This window comes from Papio anubis, chromosome 6 (genome assembly GCF_008728515.1).
Source record: "Papio anubis isolate 15944 chromosome 6, Panubis1.0, whole genome shotgun sequence".
In the NCBI taxonomy this organism is placed as follows: Eukaryota; Metazoa; Chordata; class Mammalia; order Primates; family Cercopithecidae; genus Papio; species Papio anubis.
Window position 1 is genome coordinate 104,183,226 of NC_044981.1, and position 22,171 is coordinate 104,205,396.

The 22,171-nt window shown below is 45.9% G+C and overlaps 1 protein-coding gene across 8 annotated transcripts in view; it reads right to left on the minus strand.

Moving 5' to 3' along the window:
- SYNJ2 (synaptojanin 2) overlaps positions 1 to 22,171 on the minus strand; it is a 165,952-nt gene that overhangs the window by 44,187 nt on the left and 99,594 nt on the right. For 3 of the 8 annotated variants that reach the window (XM_009205798.4, XM_003897992.3, XM_009205797.4), the window contains 7 exons: positions 20,182 to 20,350; positions 19,606 to 19,779; positions 16,770 to 16,904; positions 14,716 to 14,828; positions 13,534 to 13,642; positions 10,419 to 10,597; positions 4,420 to 7,967 (listed from right to left, as the gene is read on the minus strand). In XM_009205798.4, coding sequence (XP_009204062.1) covers positions 7,221 to 7,967; positions 10,419 to 10,597; positions 13,534 to 13,642; positions 14,716 to 14,828; positions 16,770 to 16,904; positions 19,606 to 19,779; positions 20,182 to 20,350 — 1,626 coding nt within the window. In that variant the 3' untranslated portion in view covers positions 4,420 to 7,220. Of the gene's footprint in view, positions 1 to 4,419; positions 7,968 to 9,284; positions 9,691 to 10,418; positions 10,598 to 13,533; positions 13,643 to 14,715; positions 14,829 to 16,769; positions 16,905 to 19,605; positions 19,780 to 20,181; positions 20,351 to 22,171 lie in introns of those variants that run through there. The other 5 variants (XM_009205802.3, XM_009205801.4, XM_009205800.2 and 2 more) reach the window with 4 other exon arrangements.

The window sequence follows — 22,171 nt, forward strand, 5'->3', positions numbered from 1 at the left end:
ACTGCTCAGAAATAGCAGAAGCAATCATTCAATGTCTCTAGAGATTGACCAAAAGGCTTATGACAAATTGCAAAACATCTATTCAGCAAGATCTAAGGAATCTTGGTAGGAGCAAGGTGAGGGCATCACTTTGGAACTAGAAGTAGAGCCTTCACCATCCCCCACAGATCTGCCTTGCACAAAGACCTGTTCCAGCAGGTAGAGTGTAGTTGACAGCAAATCAATTTCTCTCTCTCTCTCTCTCTCACACACACACAATTCTTTACCCTATGCTTAAAAAAAAATTATATTGATGAAACCACTTCACAAATCAATTCTGCACATGGCCACATCGAACGTTAATACATTTTTAAAAGTAGATGGTTTTCTAGGTCATAGTCTCAGATCACAGGCCAATAAAATTAGGGGTAAGCAACTTAAAATGCCAACAAAACCCCCCAAAAACAAAACAAAACAAAACAAAAAAACAATTTACTTGGAAATTATACAGTCTCCTAAATAACCAGTGGATCAAAGAGAAAATAATGACAAATTACAATCTAGCAATTAATGACAAGGAGAAAATTCATCCAAAATGTATAGGGTGCAGTTAAAGCCAAAATCAAAGGAAAACGTTTAATTAAATATCTTTATTATGAACTATGAAAGACTAAAAATAAAAAACCCAGTTCTACTATTAAGATTAGGAAAGGAACAATATTCAAAGTGCAAAACAGATCCAAGTTAATGTTAAAATTAATGAAAGATGTTTAAAAAAAACAAAGAAAAAATATATTTTTAGACAGTCTCCCTCTGTCACCCGGGCTGGAGTGCAGTGGCGCAATCTTGGCTCACTGCAGCCTCTGCCTCCTGGGTTCGAGCAATTCTTGTGCCTCAGCCTCCCAAGTAGCTGTGATTACAGGTGTGCACCACTATGCCTGGCTAATTTTTGTATTTATAGTAGAGATAGGTTTTTCCCATATTTGGCCAGGCTGGTCTTGAACTCCTAAACTCAAATGATCTGCCTGCCAAAATGCTAAGATTACAGGTGTGAGTCACTGCACTGGCCAAATATTTTAAAACACAATACAGAAGGAGCTGGGGATGGTGGCTCACACCCGTAGTCCCAGCACTTTGGGAGGCCAAGGCGGGAGGATTGCTTGAGGCCAGGAGTTCGAGACCAGCCTGGGCAACATGGTAAAACCCTCTCTCTACAAAAAATACAAGAAACTAGCCAGGCATGGTGGCACGCCCCTATAGTTTCAGCTACTTAGGACCTGAGGTGGGAGGATCACTTGAGCCCAGAAGGTCAAGGCTACAGTGAGCTATGATCATGCTACTGCACTCCAGCCTGTGTGACAGGCTGAGATCCTGTCTCTAGGAAGAAAAGAAAACAATAGAAAGGATATATAAATCCCAAAGTTGTTATTTGAAAACGTCAATAAAATTGAGTAATCCCTCGAGAAACCTAATTCAGGAAGCAAGAGCAATGGTTTATTACTTAACAAATGGTCCTCCTACAAACATCCCTCAGGAAGAAAGTGTTGGGCTCACTTCATACCATTTCTAAACTATATTCCAGATGCTTTGAAGAGTTGCCATTAGCCCAGGCAAAGCCTATAACTTTAACCATTCTACCACACAGATTTATTCAGATATTTCTACAATAAACTTCTTCTATTACACACAGAATAAAATCCTAAACTATAAAGTCCTCTGAAATCATCTTTCCCATTGGCTAACACCCTTCCTCTTAATGAACTCTGTTACCTTTCAAATTCTTAATCCTCCTTTCTGCTCTGCAAAAGACAATGTCAAGAGAATGAAAAGGCAAGCCACAGACTCAGAGAAAATATTTACAAAAGATGTATCTGATAAAGGACTATTATCCAAAAGGTATGAAGAACACTTAAAACTCAACAGTAAGAAAATGAACTTTATCCATTTAAAAACCAGACCAAATATATGAACAGATACCTCACCAAAGAAGACGCACAGATGGCAAACATACAAGATGTTCAATATAATGTCATTAAGAAACCACAAATTAAGACAAGACACTACTACATACCTGTTAGAATGGCCAAACTCCCAAAACACTGTCAGCACCAGATGCTGGTGAGGATGTGGAGCAACAGGAACTCTCATTCACTTCTGGAGGGAATGCAAAATGGTACTCCCACTTTGGAAGACAGCTTGGCAGTTTCTTACAGACATATTTTTACCATATGATCCAGCAATTACATTCCTTCGTATTTACCCAAATGAACAGAAAACTTATGTCCACACAAAAACATGCACACAGATGTTTATAGCAGCTTTATTCATAATTGCCAAAACTTGGAGGCAACTAAGATGTCTTTCAGTAGGAGAATGGATAAACTGGTACATCCAGACAATGGATTATAGTCAGCACTAAAAAAAAAAGCTATCCACTCATGAAAAGACTACATACTGTGTGATTCCAACTCTATGACCTCAGGAAAAGGCAAAACCATGGAGACAGTAAAAGATAAGTGGATGCCAGGGATTGAGAGGGAGGGAGGGATGAATAGGTGGGAACCAGAGGATTTTTAGGATAGTGAAACTCCTCTGCATAATACTGCAATGGTGGATCCAAGTCATTATACACTTGTCCAGGCCCATAGAATGTGCAACACCAAAAGTGAACCCTAAACTATGGACTTGGGAGGATGATGTATCAATGTAGTCAACTGACTGAAACAAAGGTACCACTCTGGTGGGAGGATGTCAGTAGTAGAGGAGGCTGTGCATGTGTTGGGGTAGGGAGGATATGGAAACTCTACTTTTTGTGCAATTTTGCTGTGAACATAAAACACCTCTGAAAATATATTTTAAAAATAGTTCAAAATTCCTTTTTGAGACGGAGTCTGGCTCTGTGGCCCAGGCTGGAGTGCAGTCGCATGATCTCAGCTCACTGCAAGCTCCGCCCCCCAGGTTCATGCCATTCTCCTGCCTCAGCCTCCCGAGTAGCTGGGAATACAGGCGCCCGCCACCATGCTTGGCTAATTTTTTGTATTTTTAATAGAGACGGGGTTTCACCATGTTAGCCAGGATGGTCTCGATCTCCTGAACTCGTGATCTGCCTGCCTCAGCCTCCCAAAGTGCTGTGATTACAGGCGTCAGCCACCACGCCTGGCCCAAAATTCTTAATACTCTTCTCCCAAATCTTCCCTAACCCTCTGTTCACAATTACTCTCTCATTTATACTCATTTATTTATTTATTCGAAACAGAGTCACACTCTGGCTGGAGTGCAGTGGCGCAATCTCAGCTCACTGCAACCTCTGCCTCCTGGGTTCAAAGGGATTCTCTTGCCTCAGCCTCCTGAGTAGCTGGGATTACAGGTGTGCGCCACCTCTCCCAGCTCATTCTCGTATTTTTGTAGAGACAGGGTTTCACCATGTTGGCTAGGCTGGTCTCAAACACCCGGCCTCCGGTGATCCACCCGCCTCGGCCTCCCAAAATGTTGAGATTACAGGCATGCGCCACCGTGCCTAGCCTCATTTGTACTCTTATTACCTCACTGAGATACAAGCAAACAATTTGCCTTGGATGAGGGTGCATTTTAAACCTATCTCCCCCACTCCCTTGGAAAGGAAGTTTCTGCAACTCTCTGTCAGATTTAGTGAATTCATATGCCTCCTTACTGGTCAGAAAGGACTAGCCATATTTATTAGAGATTATATTCTTATTCCTGAAAATCATCAGAGAACATTTGTATTAATTAGCTCAGAGCAAACCTAGACAGAACTTGAAGAGTGTTTACTTCTCCTGCCTCTATGCTGTAATGGACTCAAGCTAGCAGTTCAGTTTTTGTAAGTTTGCTATAAAATCGAACAGAAAATGAATTCTAGCATCTCTCAAGTCTTGTAGATAATGTAGCATAAAATTATTATATGTTATGGCAGTAGCCCTGCTAGCAGCGTTCAAGTCATAAATTCTTAACAAAATGATTCCTTTTCTGTTTTTTGAACTTAATTTGATGGTTTAAAAAAATGAACTGGTCAGGCACAGTGGCTCACGCCTGTAATCCCAGCACTTGGGGAGGCCGAGGCAGGCGGACCACGAGGTCAGGAGTTTGAGACCAGCTTGGCCAGTATGGTGAAACCCCCGTCTCTACTAAAAATGCAAAAAATTAGCCAGGCATGGTGGGACATGCCTGTAAGCTCAGCTACTAGGGAGACTGAGGCAGGAGAATTGCTTGAACCCGGGAGGCGGAGGTTGCAGTGAGCAAGATCGCACCACTGCACTCCAGCATGGGAGACAGAGTGAGACTCTGTCTCAAAAAAAAAAAACAAAAAAAACCCCAAACTCAAGAGGAATAACTAAATAACTAGTAATTGCATTTGATCCAGAACAGAAAGGTAGCCAAAGATATTCTAAGGTTCTCTTCATATCTGAAAAGAAATAAACCCAATTAAAAAAAAGACAAAAACATTTAATAGGTATTACGTACAACTTCAGTACAAATTTTCACTTCAAAAAATATTACAGGATTTTATTAATCACTAGTCCCCCAATAGTCTTTGCAGCTTTCCTTACAGATGAAATGACTTCATTATAAAGCAAACGCTTTGATACAGTACTTTGTTTATACTTACACACACATCAGAGAGAATTTTATTATGTGCCTTGAACTTCAACAACTTTCAACTGTTACAGGAATTGCTTGAGCTGATATCCTAAGTCAATCATTAACCAAAACATATTTTAAGAATAGGCAAGAAATCTGAGAAGATGGTGATGTAAAAGGGACTAGGCTTGGGGTCAGAGAACAATGGGGAGTTGTGAAGTACCTAAACCAGTCTGCGTGAACTGCACACGTTAGAGAACAGCAGGAACAAAATAAGCTACAAGGTCACAACAAGCAGCCCTGGATGGTAGCATCAAAGATGAAATATTTAAAAAACCACAGAATGAAGTCCCCAAGACGGCAGCTGCTCATTGTCAAGATTATTTAATCAACTCTGCCGCTGACCTGGGAATCCTACCAGCTAGTAAGCATTGATTTTAAAAACAAAAGGCAATTCCAATTGTCTTTTTTTTTTTTTTTTTTTTTTTTTTTAAAGAGAATTCTGGTATGAGAACTATACCTACTACCAACTCCAAATCCAATCTATGTTGTTCACTAAATTTGACAGTCATGATCAAATAACATTTAACTCTTAAACTCCTTGTAACTTCTTTGTGATTCACCTCCCCAAGTCAACACAATTCTGTGTGTTTTTACGTACGGTCAGACTCTGAAGAGCTACTTAGGAAATAAGCACCTATTTTAGCAGAAATTTTATTCTCTGTCCCATTTATGTGCTATCTGGAACAAGGAGAAAACCTAAAAACGAGATCTATTTCCAGCACTGCAAGCAACTTTGGAGGAGCTTACTTTTCCCCTGTTTCTTTGACTGGTTGTTACATTTATCTGTTTTCAAATTTACCTCCTTTTTGGTGAGAAAAGAGGTTATAGGGAAAAAAGCATTTGAATGAATTCTTCAATTTCATTTCATTTATGACTCTGTTAATAGCGATGTGTATCTTGGCAAACCAGCTTCTCCAAGCAACCCATCTTGCTCTCTCCCCCAGACTCTGTTAAGGACCATTCTGTTTATTTCTTGTGTTTATTATGGAGGTAAAAGCCATATAAAGCACGTAACTGCCACTAAAGGAATCCTGATCACTTAAACACCGCCTTTTATGATTGGTTAACTATGCATCTTATCTGTCTAACTCTGTGGGTCACGGATTCCTTTTTCTGTTATCCTTTTCCAGGTATTAGTTTTCAGATGAAGAGAGATACGTGTTGTAACTTTTGTTTTGATGGCCAGATTTAAGTAATCTGCAATATATCTTGATAGTGTCAATGAAAACTAATTCTGAAATTCCAGATGTCTAATTGGTAACAAGAGCATGGCATAGCCCAGGCAAGATGATCCTTACCATCCTAGCGGTCAGTGTTTAGGACAGACATTCCCCAGTCATGTGAGGGATGACACTTGATCACAGCTGTACAAGCCTCTGTACCAGGCTCCCAGATACGACAGGCAGTACAGTAAGATTTCACTAGTGAACTTCTTATTAAATAGCAAAAACACGGTATCTGATCCAAATGGATTCTAGACTTTGTAACATTACTTTAAAAATGTAAAGCACTATGGTAATGTCTTTTTCAGTTATTGAATAGGTGAGAAGTGCTGTTGGAAACGTGGGAAAAATGTATAGGCAAAAAATAAACCTAATAAACATATAGACAAGCAAACCCAGAAACACTGGCCTGGGGATTCTTATATGCAGGGACACATAACACTTTCCATCCTGAAGCTCCAGCCGGACAGACGCGGTTGAAACACTCTCCATATTCTAACGATGAGAATCAGTATCACGTGTCAGCATGAGTTTTTACACTGTGTGCTTTTATGTGGTATGCATGGAATATAAGTGGAAAAAAGGATCTGTGAGGTTTCATTTAATAAGGACTAGATGGTGGATAAAAATTGGTTCCAGTAGCACACCACGGCTCAGGATTATAATAATTGAAAGGGGATGCAATGTCTAAGACACGGCACAGGAGGCTTCAGCTAGTTTAAAATAAGGTTAAGCTAATGATATATGCTTTAAAGGCAAAGCGGTGTATGACCCCAGCTCCCCCGGGATTCACCCATCATCAAGGTTAATGCACATGTACACAGTTAAACACGAAGGCTCATGGGAATGTACTGTCTAGTCATTAGGTTGACTCTGATTTTTTGTAACCTTGTTTAAGTGGGCCAGGACAGCTATTAATGGTCCCAAATGACCTCTTTCTCTAATCCTTACTTTATACATCAGGTGGCTCCCCAAAATGTTACACCAAATCTGTAAAATACAAATAAAACAAAAGACAAATCCCCACCACGTACAACATGAACTGAACAACCATTTAAAAACTCAATGGGTGAGAACTTCTTGGGCCTCATCTGCTAGATTCCTTTCTTAAAATCCATACACCAAATTTAACAGGAAGGTTCCCACTCTTTGAAGAGGAAACTTCAGATGTACAAGTCTTGAGTGAAAAATATTTTGGTGGCTGACTAACCATCTTACTGAATAAGAGACACGATTTTTGTAAACGACACAAGAGTGACAGATGCACAAATGTTTTGGCCGGTGTGCCTTTAAATAGGTATCTCCCTAGAGGGAGGAAGGTATGCATTCTACAGGAGGGCAGCCTTCAAAGCTGCTCAGTCATGTTTTTGCCAGTGGGTCAAACACCTGCAGTGCTGTCCTCTTGTCTTGGTCACTGATTGTCACCCAGTGACCCAAGGTTTTGTGTTCATGATCTGGTGGCAGCTCCGCCTTCACAGCTGAAGCGCCAACTGACACTGGGTCTATGGGATCCCTTTCAGGGCTCCTGGTCCCTGAGTCCAAAGGGTCTGAGCTCTTAGAAAGCCAAGTGTTATTCAACAGTTTAGGGTGGTGAAGAAGGTTCCAGAAGGGGTCCTGATAATCACCAAGAAGAGGGGCTGCCTCTGGCGTCATCGCTTTGCTGCCATCGCTGTCGGGGCTTGTAGCAGATGAAGTGCTGAGTAAGTCCCCTTGTGGAAGAATGGCGCCCACAGCAGGCGGGTGCCCAGAGGGGCTGTCGCTGCTGTTGTAAGTGAGGCCCTGGAGGAGCTGGCTGTTGCTCTGCAGGACCTGCAGGTGGAAGGCTGCGGGGGCTGACTTCTTCCTCCTCGGGGGGACCTTGGGCACAAGAGATGGTGCCTCCAGAGGTGGCGGCACGGAGGCTCCTGCCACAGGAGGGGCTTCGTCTGATGCCGGCTTTCCATGGCTTGGTCTCTCTGCAGCTTTCCCGGGCTGAAATGTTCTTGGTTTGGGAACAGGAGGGACTTGAGGGACTGTCGCGAGAGGAGGGGCCTCAAGGCTTGCCTCCGGGGGCCCGATTGTAAAATGGACAGTCTGTTGCTCAAACTGTTCTTCCGGTGACAGGGGCTGAGAAAAGGTGGGACAAAGAGTGTAAATAAGAAGCCAACACCTGGGCAGCTGAGGATCAGAGAACACTGAGTGGTCAGCAGAGAACAGAGATGAGACCAAGCTGGCATTCTAGCAAATTCAAGATTTGAGAATGTGTGGGGTGCCAGAAATGTCACCAGGTAGGGAAAAGAAAAAGCACAGGAGAAACACACATGTATCAGGTCACACCAGCAGGTCCAATGAAAATGAGTGGAAATTTTAAAACCAGGGCCACAGTAAATAATCAGAGAAACTTTTCTTTGTCACTTTAGGAAATGGGGTTATGCTTTTCCTTTATTGAAAGCAAACCTCTCTGAAAACAGTCTTTGAAGATGCAACCTGGGCTGATTCATGGTCTGTACCATGCTAGGGTGAAGTAACTTGTGTTACAACACTAAGCTGATTGAAGGACTAATGGATATACTTTCTCCTTGAATTTTTTTTTTTTTTTTTTTTGACAAGGAGTCTCGCTTTGTTCCCCAGGCTGGAGTGCAATGGTGCAATCTCAGTTCACTGCAACCTCTGCCTCCCAGGTTCAAGCGATTCTCCTGCCTCAGCCTCCCGAGTAGCTGGGATTACAGGTGCCCGCCACCATGCCTGACTAATTTTTGTATTTTTAGTAGAGACAGGGTTTCACCATGTTGGTCAGGCTGGTCTCGAACTCCTGACCTCAGGTGATCTGCCTTCCTTAGCCTCCCGAAGTGCTGGGATTACAGGCGTGAGCCACTGTGCCTGGCTCCTTGAATCTTTTATACTTAAATATTGGTAAAAAATGGAAATCTTGACACTGCTTTGGTTCTGGTTCAAATCTATCACAAAGAAAACAACTGCACAGGCAAAATGAAGCTTTTGTACAGAAAAGGTGATCAGTAGACTAGTTAAACATTGGCGTTTCGGTGTTTCTTTAGGTTCTTTAGAAAACAAACTAAAAAAAAAGAAAGTCGCTTTTCCAACAGCCTTTTACTCTAACTCCTGTGCAGCAGGCTGGGAAAATGAATCCATTTCTGCTCCTGGCTTTTACAAGAAAAGACAAAGCAGGTGGTCCCCGACTTACAATGGTTCCACTGAGGATTTTCCACTTTACCCTAGTGTGCAAGTGCTAACGTTCCATAGAAAGCATACTTCGATTTTTGAAGTTTGATCTTTTCTTTTTATTATTATAAAATAGGCTGTGTTGAATGTTTTTTTTTTTTTTTTTTGGCCCAGCCATAGGCTAATGTGTGTGTTCTGAGCATGTTCAAGGTCAGCAAGACTATGACGTTTGGTAGGTGTATTAGATGCAGTTTTGACACGATATTTTTTAACTTACGATGGGTTTATTGGGACATCACCCCATTTTCAGTCGAGGAGCATCTGAACGGGGAAAAGGCGGAGGAAAAAGGTCCACTTTGTAAGGAGGCATGGACAAGGGATGGATGGTAATGAGCCAATGTAGGACAGAAGAGCAACCCAGGAAATACAAAGCAAGCGCTGTCAAGAATGAAGCCGAAGCCCCCCTCACACTCTCTAGGAGAGAAGCAGCATCGTGCTATGACGACCAGGAAGGGATTACCGAGGGTCCGTTACTAGAACACTGAGATCAAACGGAAGATCCAGATGTGTCTACAGATGCCAGTCTTTGGGCTGCTACTGTCCTTACAAACTCATGTCTTTGAAGCAGTAAGCAAGGCTGAGAAGCTTGAGAGCGAGAGCAAAAAACAATCTGCAAGAAAAGTGGCAAGAAAAGCTGTGGATCCTCTCGTAGACTGAGGCCACACGAAAGCATGTGAACATGGCGACTCTGGGAATCAGTTACTGTTTTTCTAATGCCTTGAAACCATGTGCACACAACACAGACCACATGCAAATGGGCGGTACCAGAACACGTGGGGAAAAGCATCCCACCGTGGTTCCCTCTGGGGACTCAGAACACTTAGGAAGCATAATGCCTCCAAGCTGTTCTCGTCACACTGACAATCTGCAAGACAGTGGACTCCTCGTTCTTCTCAGCCAGAGCCAAGACACAGTAGGATATGAGGGAGGAAGCAGTTGTCAGACCTTTCCCCAAAGACATGCCTGTGTCTAGGACTCATGAACATGAGGCTGTCCATAGGGAATTTCTTTTTTTCTTTTTGAGATGGAGTCTCACTCTGTCGCCCAGGCTGGAATGCAGTGGCACAATCTTGGCTCACTGTGACTTCGGCCTCCAGGTTCCTGTCTCAGCCTCCTGAGTAGCTGGGATTACAGGTGTGCGCTACCACACCCAGCTAATTTTTCTATTTTTAGTAGAGACGGGGTTTCACCATGTTGGTCAGGCTGGTCTCGAACTCCTGACCTCGTAATCCGCTCACTTCAGCTTCCCAAAGCGCTGGGATTACAGGCCACAATTCTGATCTATCGAGACATGTGAGCAACTTAGGAGTAAGAGGTTTTATATTACCAGGCTTTTACCTTTCCTGTCCTTCTCAAGGTTGGCTTCTTGATGGCAGGAACTCTGGGTGGGGGTCGACGGGGCAGGAGCGGGGGCACCTGTGGGGTCTCTGGTTTGGCTGCCCCCGGTGTGGGCTCTGGTTCAGACGATGCTTCGGGGGCCCTTGGAGCCATGGCACTTAGGGCTTCTTCGGAAGTGCCTGAAACATTAAACCACATGGCCGAAGTGTAAAGGACAAGGCAATTCACTGCATGACTTCATCTTTAGACAGTCTACATCCTAAGGGTCATTTACTAATTCAATGTATTTCAGGAGTAACCAGCTAGGTTCAGCCCCAGCATTTTTCCTTTTTTATTTTTTAAGATGGGCTCTCGCTCTGTCACCCAGGCTGGAGTGCAGTGGCATGATCATGGCTCACTGCAGTCTCAACCTCCCAGTCTCGAGTCAGCCTCCCTAGTAGCTGGGATTACAGGTGAACACTGCCACGCCCAGCTAATTAAAAAAATTTTTTAGTAGAGATGAGGTCTCGTTATGTTGCTAGAACTCCTGGGCTCACGCAATCTACTTACCTCAGCCTCCTAAGTAGCTGGAACTACCGGTGGGAACCATCACGCCTAGCTAATTTTAAAATTTTTGTAGAGACAGGGCCTCACTCTTGCCCAGACTTGTCTCGAACTCCTGGACTCAAACAATCCTCCTGCCCTGGCCTCTCAAAATGCTTGGATTATAGGCGTGAGCCACTGCACCCAGCAGCCCCAGGTTTTCACACTCAACTTCCTAGCAGGGATGGTGATCTGGGGTCTGTGGATAGTCTGGATGACCCTGAGATCATATGCAAAGTCTCATGTGTACTTACATTTCTCAGGGTAGATGATCCAAACATAAAAAAATCTCAATGGGGCCATGACCAAGAGAGTGTTAAGCTGGGACTGTAGGTAGATTTCAAACCTCTACTAACATCTACATCTCTAGCATTTTTTTTTTTAAACAGCTTTATTGTCGTATAATTCACATACTGTGAAATTCACCCTTTCTAAGTGTACCATTCACTGGTTTTTAGTATATTCACAGAGTTGTGCCACCATCACACTATCTAACTCCAGAACATTTTCATCACACAAAAAAGAAGCCCCACACCCGTCAACAGCCACTCCCCACCCAGGCCTCCTTCCAGTCCCTGGAAAGCACGAAGAACTTTCTGACCCCATGAATTTGCCTGCTGTGGCCATTTCATAAAAAGGGGATGGTACACTATGTGGCCTTTTTTTCTTTCTTTCACATAGCATAATCTCTTCAAGGTCCACCCATGAGGTAGTAGGTATCAGGCCCCATTCTTTTTTATTTTTATTTTTTTTTGAGACGGAGTCTCGCTCTGTTGCCCAGGCTGGAGTGCAGTGTTGCCATCTCGGCTCACTGCAAGCTCCGCCTCCCGGGTTCACGCCATTCTCCTGCCTCAGCCTCCTGAGAAGCTGGGACTACAGGCGCCCACCACCACGCCCGGCTAATATTTTTTTGTATTTTTGGTAGAGACGGGATTTCACCGTGTTAGCCAGGATGGTCTCAATCTCCTGACCTCGTGATGTGACCGCCTCGGCCTCCCAAAGTGCTGGGATTACAGGCATGAGCTTCTGTGCCCAGCCCTATTCTTTTTTTTAATCACTGAACAATATTCCATTGAATGGATGGACCACATTTTGTTTATCCATTTATCAGCTGATGGACACTTGGGTTGTTATATTCATAGTTTTAGTTATTTTTCTTTTCTTTCTTTTTTTTTTTTTTTTTTTTTTTAGACAGCTCGCTCTGGCGCCCAGGCTAGAGTGCAATGGGGCGATCTCGGCTCACTGCAAGCTCTGCCTCTCGGGTTCTCACCATTCTCCTGCCTCAGCCTCCTGAGCAGCAGGGACTACAGGCGCCCACCACGCCTGGCTAATTTTTTGTATTTTTAATAGAGATGGGGTTTCACCATGTTAGCCAGGATGGTCTTAATCTCCTGACCTCGTGATTCGCCCACCTTGGCCTCCCAAAGTGCTGGGATTACAGGTGTGAGCCACCGCGCCCGGCCTAGTTTTAGTTATTTTTCTAAAATAAAAAAAAGAAACCATTTGTGGCAGTATCATTCTACAACGGTAGTTCTCAACCTTTTAACTCATGCCCCCTTAAATATTATTTGAGAATTTCAAAGAAGTTAAACATGCTGACTAAAAGCAAATGAGGCAATGGTGATTGCTTACACCTTTTCAAAGGGCACACTCAGCCGGGCATGGTGGCTCAGACCTGTAATCCCAGCACTTTGGGAGGCCAAGGTGGGTGAATCACCTGAGGTTGGGAGTTGAAGACCAGCCTGGTCAACATGGTGAAACCATGTTTCTACTGAAAATACAAAAATTGGTTCGGCATGGTGGTGCGCACCTGTAGTCCCAGCTACTCAGGAGGCTGAGGCAGGAGAATTGCTTAAACCTGGGAGGCGGAGGTTGCAGTGACCTGGGATTGCGCCACTGCACTCCAGCCCAGGTGAAAGCGTGAAACTCAGTCTCAAAAAAACAACAACAAAAAACCCACAAAAAGGGCACATTCTCCTCTTACCAAAGGAGATTCTGGAACAAAGCCAAGGCCAAAACTAAAAGTGTAAATTACCAGTGATTATGAATGAAGCCGGGGAGAGCCCAAGTTGACTAACATGGTTTAAGTAACAGCAACAAAAAACAGTGTGGTGGGAAAGAGATCCCTGCCTGTCACTAAAAACTTTATTTCCACTTGCCAGTGATTTAAAAGGTAGATTTTGTGCCTGAAATTAGGTCAAACACCGTCACTGTCTCTGTTTTATAAAGCTGGCTGAATGACTTCGTGCTGGCAGCATTCACCTTTTTAAAAACTCATTTTGGTTTATTTCAGTCTCTCCTTTAGATGCTGCTTAATAGCCCTGGGATGATTTTTATATACATACTGAATTTTGAAAATACAATTTTAAATGAACAATCAATCTTAGTATAGATTTATATAAAATGTTGCTAAAGGATGCTTTCATTTAAGATTGCCTCCAGAAGAATAAAAAGAGTTATTTTTGTTTCTAGACCATTTTTAGTGGTGAGATGAAAAGAAGAATCGGTTTTTCCACTGCCCCCAGGCACCTACCTCCTCTGGCTTCCAGGAGACACCGGATTGCTGCTTCTGCCTCCTGGGCATTGGTGGTTTTGATCTGCTTGACATTATAAGGTTTACTTATTCCAGTCCGAGCCTTGGGCTTGAGGACAGAATGAGGAAGAGCAGAGTATCAGCACAGGCAGGCAGATAGCCTCATGGGACGTATTTGCTACCTATGCGTCTGTGCAGGGCTCCACCAGACGATGCTGACCATACAAACTTCAGCCTCCACCACACCCTGCAATCCTCTCTTCCCCGGAGCACTCTCTTTCCAAGAGTGCCACACTACGTAGACCTGATGACCCTGGTCTCCAAAGCCAGGTGGTTACCAATTTTTGTATATGGACAGACCATCTTCTATCTTTATTTCAATAACCAGGTGAAAGTCAGAAAGCAAAATCAGAGGCCACTCTTTCCATGGTCCGGCTGAGTTATTAAAATAGCTTCCAGATATGTATTTCCTTAAAAGTGTTTTTTTCTACTTCTTCATCCAGCATCTGGTGTGCCTTAATGACCTATTTTCACTACTGTAAACCACTGGCCTCCAGTCACCCCCGCAACTGCTGGGGCTGCACAAGCACCTGACCAGGCCCAGCACCCCAGAGGCATCCCAGTCATAGCAGTTTCCCCACCAGCACCCGGCTTCCCCTCTACTCCCCCGCCTTCACCTGCTCTCTTCCCCAGCAGCTCATGGGACCCTCTGGAACCCTGCACCTCCACAGTCCTCTATGGCTGTTACTCTTCCTACTGTTTTCCCCAACTTCATTATTTACGTTTCCTTTTAGCCTCTTCTCTCAACCAACTTGACTCCAGAATGATCATCATTTTCCCAGGATGATGACCTGAATTTCTCCCATTTTCCCTTCTACCAAGCAACGCTCTGTCCGTACACCAAGGGCAGAGGCAAGAACGGGAAGAGAGAGAAATGGATGAGTCTAGAAACCAGGGATATTTGGGATTTTTCATCAACAGTGATTTTCTCTAGAACACTACATACAACCATTTAAAAGCCCTATGGAGGACCTGTGAGGAAGGGTCATGGGGTGTGGAGATGAGACGGTGAGCAGGTAGAGGGTTAAAGACACATAAATCTATATATTCATTGAGAAGAGAGACCTCACACTATCCTGGGGACAAAACCCGTAGGTTTGAAATGTATGCAGAAGAACTCACTGGTTGCTGAGGTGCTCCTGGCAGAAGTCTTGCGGTCTGCAAAATTGAATACTGCCCACGGGTGCCAGAGGAGATGGACGCATCTGAAGCCGACTTTTTCACCATTAAACCGGCTGTAAAAACCAATGAGGGCAGAGTCTCAATCTCAGTGAAGGCACAACTTTCCAGTCAGCTGCCAGGAGCCCGACTAGACGAGGCGGATGTCCCAGCAGACCACAGACACGGTGAGGTCCGAATACTCACTCGGCACTTCGGGCACCCACAGAGCCTTCCTTGACTCTCTGTGGAGTTTCTCACTTGATTCTACCCGTGTGTGCCTACTGATGTAGATGATCTGGAGAAGCATTACTAGAATGCAAACTTTAACATCCTGGGGGATTCAGATCTGATATAAAAACCAATCGATTTTGAAATGGTTCCAAACACTGTTACTAGGACCAGAGTTTTAAAATATTTTGTGGGGAAAAAAATAGTTCAAAAACCCCAGCCTGGGCAACATGGTGAAACTGTCTCTACAAAATAAATAAATAAATGAATAAAAATAGCCAAGCCTGATGGCATGTGCCTGTAGTCCTAGCTACTTGGCAGGCTGAGGCAGGATGACTGCTTGAGCCAGAGAGGTCAAGGCTTCAGTGAGCTGTGAGATCGCACCACTGCACTCCAGCCTGGGGGACAGAATGAGCCTATCTTTAAAAAAAAAAAAAAAAAAAATTGCAAAGCAGGGGAATAAACTGTTAAAATATACTCGTAGCCATTAACAAATGTTTTAGAACACTTAATGACACAGAAAATATAACCCCATTAAATAAAAGACAACCGACCAGAGAAAATGGGTATTAATTTTTTTTTTTCTTTTCTTTTGAGATGGAGTCTCGCTCTGTCGCCCAGGCTGGAGTGCAGTGGCTGCATCTCAGCTCACTGCAAGCTCCGCCTCCTGGGTTCACACCATTCTCCTGCCTCAGCCTCCCAAGCAGCTGGGATTACAGGTGCCCACAACCACGCCCGGCTAATTTTTTATATTTTTAGTAGAGACGAGGTTTCACCGTGTTAGCCAGGATGGTCTTGATCTCCTGACCTCATGATCTGCCTGCCTCGGCCTCCCAAAGTGCTGGGATTACAGGCGTGAGCCACCACGCCCAGCCAATTTTGTTTAAAAAAAAAAAAAAGGTATGTTGCTACAGATATACGTAACTGGAAAAAGAAGTCTTTTGTAACAACTATTATCTGTAGATCATCAAGTGAATTTTAAAATTTTGTTCTTCTTTGTAATTATCTCTAAAATTTCTGCAATAATACATGCCTTATACATTTTATTTTTAGGTTATTTTTATTTTATATCTGGGCTTGTGGCTTGCCATTGGTTACTACTGTGACGTCAGCCACGATAAGCCCAATTCTGAAGTAACGGCTTAGGAAGATCTAAGTCTGATCATGACATTTTTGGGGAGGGAGAAGTAAACAGTGGTGGTAAAATGGAAGTGGATCAAAAGCACATCACAGCTTTGCTTTCAGGTTATCAGGGAGGGCTAGATGGGCAAAGCATTGTTCGAGGAACCAGAAGAAAATGCTCCTAGACCCAGGCTAAGGGGGAGCTTGTTCTGAGCCCGGGGAACAGGAGGCCTGGGAGCGCAGAGGGGTGACTGGGTCACCTCCAGGCGGGGACCTGGGTTTACCAGATTCCTCATAAGCAGAGGGAGGACTGTGCAGTCGCTGAGGAGAGATGTCTGACTGCGAAGCTCACGTCCCTCCCACAGCTGCTGCCCCCATTCTGCATCCTCTAAAGCTGCCGAGGGAGAGCAGCTTGAAGCAGAAGCACAGCTCCAGGGTGAAGAGCAGCTTTGCAAAGGAGCCATTTAATTTGCCATGAGAAACACAACCAGCCCTGACGTCAAACATGTACTGGATTTACAACAAAAAGGAGCCCGAGGAGGAGGAAGTCCTGTGGGGACCCGAAGGCGGGGGAGAAGTGGATTCTGAGCCATGTTTTCAGTGGCAGGGAATGCGCAGTTATTCCTGGCAGGCATCCAGGGAGCTGAAAGCAAGCAGAGTCTTACTTGGAGGGGGGGGTCTCTGCGGGGGGTGAGGTGGCCGAGGCCGGTTGGGGACCGACAGAGACCTGCTCGGAGAACGGTGGCGGAACTCCCCGACGGCTTCCAGCTCCTGCTTGAGCTCCACCAGGTCCGCGTCATCTGAAGGACATGGCGGGGTGTGAGTACAACGGTCTGTTCCACATGTGAGCGTGTCAGACACAGGTCTGAGCACAGGAGGCTGACTGTGCAGGGGGACCTGCTGCAGGACAGCTGAAGGCTCTGTCCAGAAATGGGCACCCCTGTCTGCCGGCAAGGGGCGGGGGTGGGGAGGACACCCAGCGCCTGCTTGGAACATGCAGTGAACCATGGACAATGTGTGTTTCTTAGACTTGAGACATTGAGCTATTTGAAAGCGTGTTTTCTTGTGAAATAACAAGACTTGCGCGGAGTAGAGGAGACAGTTGCAAACCACAGCCCCTGAAGAGTCACCTAACCACGGGAAGACATTTTCAATTCCTCACTCTAGAATACACCGGCTGAGGAAGCTGAGGGTGTTCTCCCTGCTCTGGCAGCAGAGCAGCCTGGCGTGCAATGGCCAGTGCCCAGGACCAGGAGTCTTGCTCACTCATCAAATCCCAAACCCTGTGGGCCCATGGCTGGCCACTCCCAAGGTTCTGCCATCTTGATCTGCCCTGCACGCACCTTCCAAGAGGCTGAGAGATCTTGAGAAGGCACAGCTCCTGCTTCATTACAGATCAAATCAGCAGCCCTAGGGCTCCCCTGAAGCATGGGCCTCTCCATTTTATTTTGACTCAGACACCCCACTCCTTGTATCTAGCAGCTCCACCCCATGTGTCCTGGAGACTGGAACTGGGGAAAGGCAGGATTTCTCCTACAAATGGGAATTACTGAACACCCCACAGCATCAAGGGAAGACCCTCTCAATGCCCACCAGGTAGCAAAGCCGCCCATGTGTCCCGGGTTGCTCTATTAGTTTCTTCATGTAAAGGACTATCTGTGCTCACACCTGCACTGGCTCCAGAGGCTGCCTGCGTGACGGTCACTCCCGAGAAAAAGGTCCTTCTTATGGGAAGAACACATCCCTCCAGCCACTTCAGTTCCAGGGCAGAAGCCCGCGGCAGGAGCAATGTAAAGAACCACCGCGATGCCTTGGCGAAGGCTGCTGCTTCGGTTTTGGGCAGAAGTCCCCAAACCTGGCTGTGCGTCCAAACCACCTGGAAAGCCTGGTGAAATGCCAGGCTTCCAGGGTCCCACCCCACTCCTGCCAAATCCAGATCTCTCTGGGCAGGGCTCAAAAATCCATAAGTTTAAAAGCTCCTGATGGTTCGGTATAGGCAAGGTATTGATCAGTGTGGGGACCAGCGTACGGTCAAAGGGGCTTGGAGGTCTTCACACCTCTCCTGGCAAAGTACCCTCCCTGAGCTGTGCCTTAATCCACTTTCAGCCCTGTTCTCTGCTCTCAGCCCCAGCTCAAGGGGCCCAATGCATGGCTAAGCTCCTGCACCTGCTGGTTAGAGCTGTCCTCCAACTCGGGGCTCAGTGACTGACAGCTAGAGGCATGCCTGGCGATGAATGGAACAGCATCAACATAGCTGACACTGAAATATGAACTACCCGACCTGCCAGCCATGTAACATTAGTGGGCTTTAAAAGCTACTCAGAACAGTTATTGGCCAGGTGCAGTGGCTCAGGCCTGTAATCCCAGCACTTTGGGAGGCTCAGGTAGGAGGGTCTCTTGAGCCCAGGAGTTTGAGACCAGCTTGGGCAACACAGTGACACCCCATCTCTACAAAAAATGCAAAAACATTATCTGGACGTGGTGGCGCATCCCTGAAGTCCCAGCCACTTGGGAGGCTGAGGTGAGAGGATCGCTTGAGCCTGGGAGGTGGAGGTTGCAGTTAGCTGAGATCGTATCATCGTGCCCCAGCCTGGGAGACAGAGTGAGACATTGTCTCAAAAAAAAAAAAAAAAAAAAAAGGGAAAAGAAAAAAATTATATTGTTTAATTTAGGGGTGTGTGGTTCAATTAATGTGACCTTTCAGGGCCTCTCAAGTCTAAAATGATACAATTATGTGACCATATAACATGACTGTATAACAATATGATATTATATGTATGTGACCATACGCCAGCAACTCAGGACATAGATATGGAATATGTCTCTACTGGGATTGAATCAGAAGTTTTTTGTTGTTGTTGTTTTGAGAAGGAGTCTCACTTTGTCACCCAAGCTGGAGTGCAGTGGGGCGATCTTGGCTCATTGCAACCTCTGCCTCCCTAGTTCAAGTGATTCTCCTGCCTCAGCCTCCTGAGTAGCTGGGATTACAGGCATGCGCACCACCATGCCCTGCTAATTTTTGAAAAATATTTTTAGTAGAGACAGGGTTTCATCTTGTTGGCCAGGCTGGTCTTGAACTCCCGATCTTAAGCGATCCGCCCATCTGGGCCTCCCAAAGTGCTGGGATTACAGGTGTGAGCCACTGCACCTGGCCGAATCAGAAGAATTTTGTTGGGGGCAGGAAATAATCACAAATATAAAACCAGTTCAGAACCGTGGACATTTGAATATCCAGAGGAAACAGGAATTATCTTGAATCTGGTGTGTTATAGGGGGTACAAGTCATTGTAAAAAAAAATTAACTAGAGGAAATCAGGGTGTTGGAGCTGGCTACCTCTGCAGGGCTCAGTCCCTACCCCTCGCTTGGCCTGCCTGGTTTAGGTATCTCCTGGGACCTGCATACTTGATATCACATAGTGCCAGAGCGCCAAGAGAAAAAGAAAAATCTGTCCTGAGCTGACTCCGTGGCAGACGCTCCTGAGAAAAGAAGGGTCGGGCTACCTTTGTACGTTGGATGCTGCTTCTTTTTGGCGAGAGCAGGTGACTTGCTGGAAGGAGCCAGTGCTGTGGGGCCAGGGACATCAGAGAGGTCGTCTCCCCCAAGTTCACTGTCCGAGACTCCAGGCTGACTGAGTTCATCCACCAAGTAGTCTTCATCATCTTCAAGAATATCCCCTGGGAGAAGGAAATGAATCACAGTTTGGGTGAAAACAATGAGGGGGAAAGGCTCGGTCTTTCATCAGTGGGACTGGTTCAGCTCCTGTCAGGACACCTGCACCCTGCCACGCAGCCCAGGGCCAGGGCGCCAGCAGGGATGGTACCCCAGCTCCTTTGGTATGCCCACAGCCCTGACATCCTCAAAGCCAGTTTGTAGCCTAAGTTTAGACGCCTCCGGTCCCAGGTAGCATGGCATGCATCGTCCACACATACAAACATGGCTCATCACATGGGACAGATGGCTTGCCCTGCACGTGTCCTCTGTCACTTCTGCAAGGGAGGCTTTAGAAGGTGTCCTTAAAAGCTCAGGCCTGTTGCTTGAAGAATGGCTTGCCTGTCCTTCCCTGCAGGGTCACTAACCTTCTGATTCATAGTCCAAACTTGTGAAGTCAAAGTTTTCCTCCAGCAAACAGGAGTTGGCAGTGGGAGACACGGGCGCCATGCTGTCTCGTTTCCGAATGATCTCCTCTCGCAAACCTTTCAGCCAGTCCTTCGTCTTCGGTCTAATCTTCACTGCTCTGCCTTTCACCTGGGAGGGCAGAGCGGCCACCCAGGAATAAATAAAAATCATGACCACTCCTGCTGATCACACAATGCTTCTCACTAAAACCCACACACCCGCAATGAGGCCAATCTTCACGTTTGGCCGTGAAAAACCAAGGATCCAGACCTCAGGCAGGCTCAGCATAGCTCTCATACATCTGGCTGAAAAAAAATTGAACTGGGCCGGGTGCAGTGGTTCACACCTGTAATCCCAGCTTTCTGAGAGGCCGAAGCAGGTGGATCCCTTGAGGTCAGGAGTTTGAGACCAGCCTGACCAACATGGTGAAACCCTGCCCGTACTAAAAATACAAAAATTAGCTGGGCGTGGTGGTGGGTGCCTGTAGTCCCACCTACTTGGGAGGCTGAGGCAGGAGAATTGCTTGAACTCGGGAGGCGGAGGCTGTAGTGAGCTGAGATTGCACCTCTGCACTCCAGCCTGGGTGACAGAGCAAGATTCCATCTCAAAGAAAAAAAAAAGTTGAACCGTCATCTCCAGCTTCCCATTTGGTACAAATTTAAAGCCAAGACACTATAAAAATAGAAACTATCTATGAGCTGCATATTCCAAAATACATACTCTAAAGGCAAAGATTGGAACAGCCTCCCACGTGGCGGTGCGAGCATAGACAGATCAAGTAACTAGGCGAGAACTACACTCTGAAATGGCTAAGCTTCTGCCGCTGCTGGTAGAGCTGCCTTCTAACGCGAGACACAGTGACTGATGTTCTTCTTCCCCATTCTGTTTGTTTGGTTTTTTGAGACCGAGTCTCACTCTGTCACCCAGACTGGTGTGCAGTGGCACAATCTCGGCTCACTGCAACCTCTGCCTCCTGGGTTCAAGCGATTCTCCTGCCTCAGCCTCCTGAGTAGCTGGGACTAGAGGCACACACCACCATGCCTAGCTATTTTTTTTTTTTTTTTGAGACAGAGTCTTACACTGTCGCCTGGGCTGGGTGCAATGGTGTGATCTCAGCTCACTGCAACCTCTGCCTCCTGGGTTCAAGTGATTCTCCTGCCTCAGCCTCCCGAGTAGCTGGGATTACAGGCACCTGCCACTATGCCTGGCTAATTTTTGTATTTTTAGTAGAGATGGGGTTTCACTATGTTGGCCAGGCTGGTCTCGAACTCCTGACCTCATGATCTGCCCGCCTCGGCCTCCCAAAGTGCTGAGATTACAGGTGTAAGCCACTGTGCTGGGCTAAATTTTGTATTTTTACTAGAGACAGGATTTTGCCATGTTGGCCAGGCTGGTCTCGATCTCCTGACCTTGGGTGATCTGCCCACCTCGGCCTCACCAAGTGCTGGGATTATAAGCATAAGCCACCGTTCCCCCCCTTCCTCCCTATTTTGCAAGTAGCCAGAGCCAGACATGAGACATCTCAGAACCAGAGTGAAGAATCCAAACTCCCTCTCGCACATATGGTGTCTATACATAAAGACAGATTGGTGGCCAGGCATGAAAGCTCATGCCTGTAATCTCAACACGTTGGGAGGTCGAGGTGGGAGAATGACTGGAGCCCTGGAGGCTGAGGTTACAGTGAACCATGACTGTCCCATTGCACTCCAGCCAGGGCTACAGAGTGAGATCCTGTCTCTACAAAAAATTTAAAAGATTAGCTGGGCGTGGTGACATGTGCCTGTGGTCCCAGCTACTTGAGAGGCTGAGATGGGAGGATCGCGTAAGCCTGGCAGTTCAAGGCTGTAGTGAGTTGTGATTGCATCACTGCACTCCAGCCTGAATGACAGTGCAAGACGTTGTCCCCGCCCCCCCCCCAAAAAAAAGTCACAGGTTGGGCACAGGTCAGGG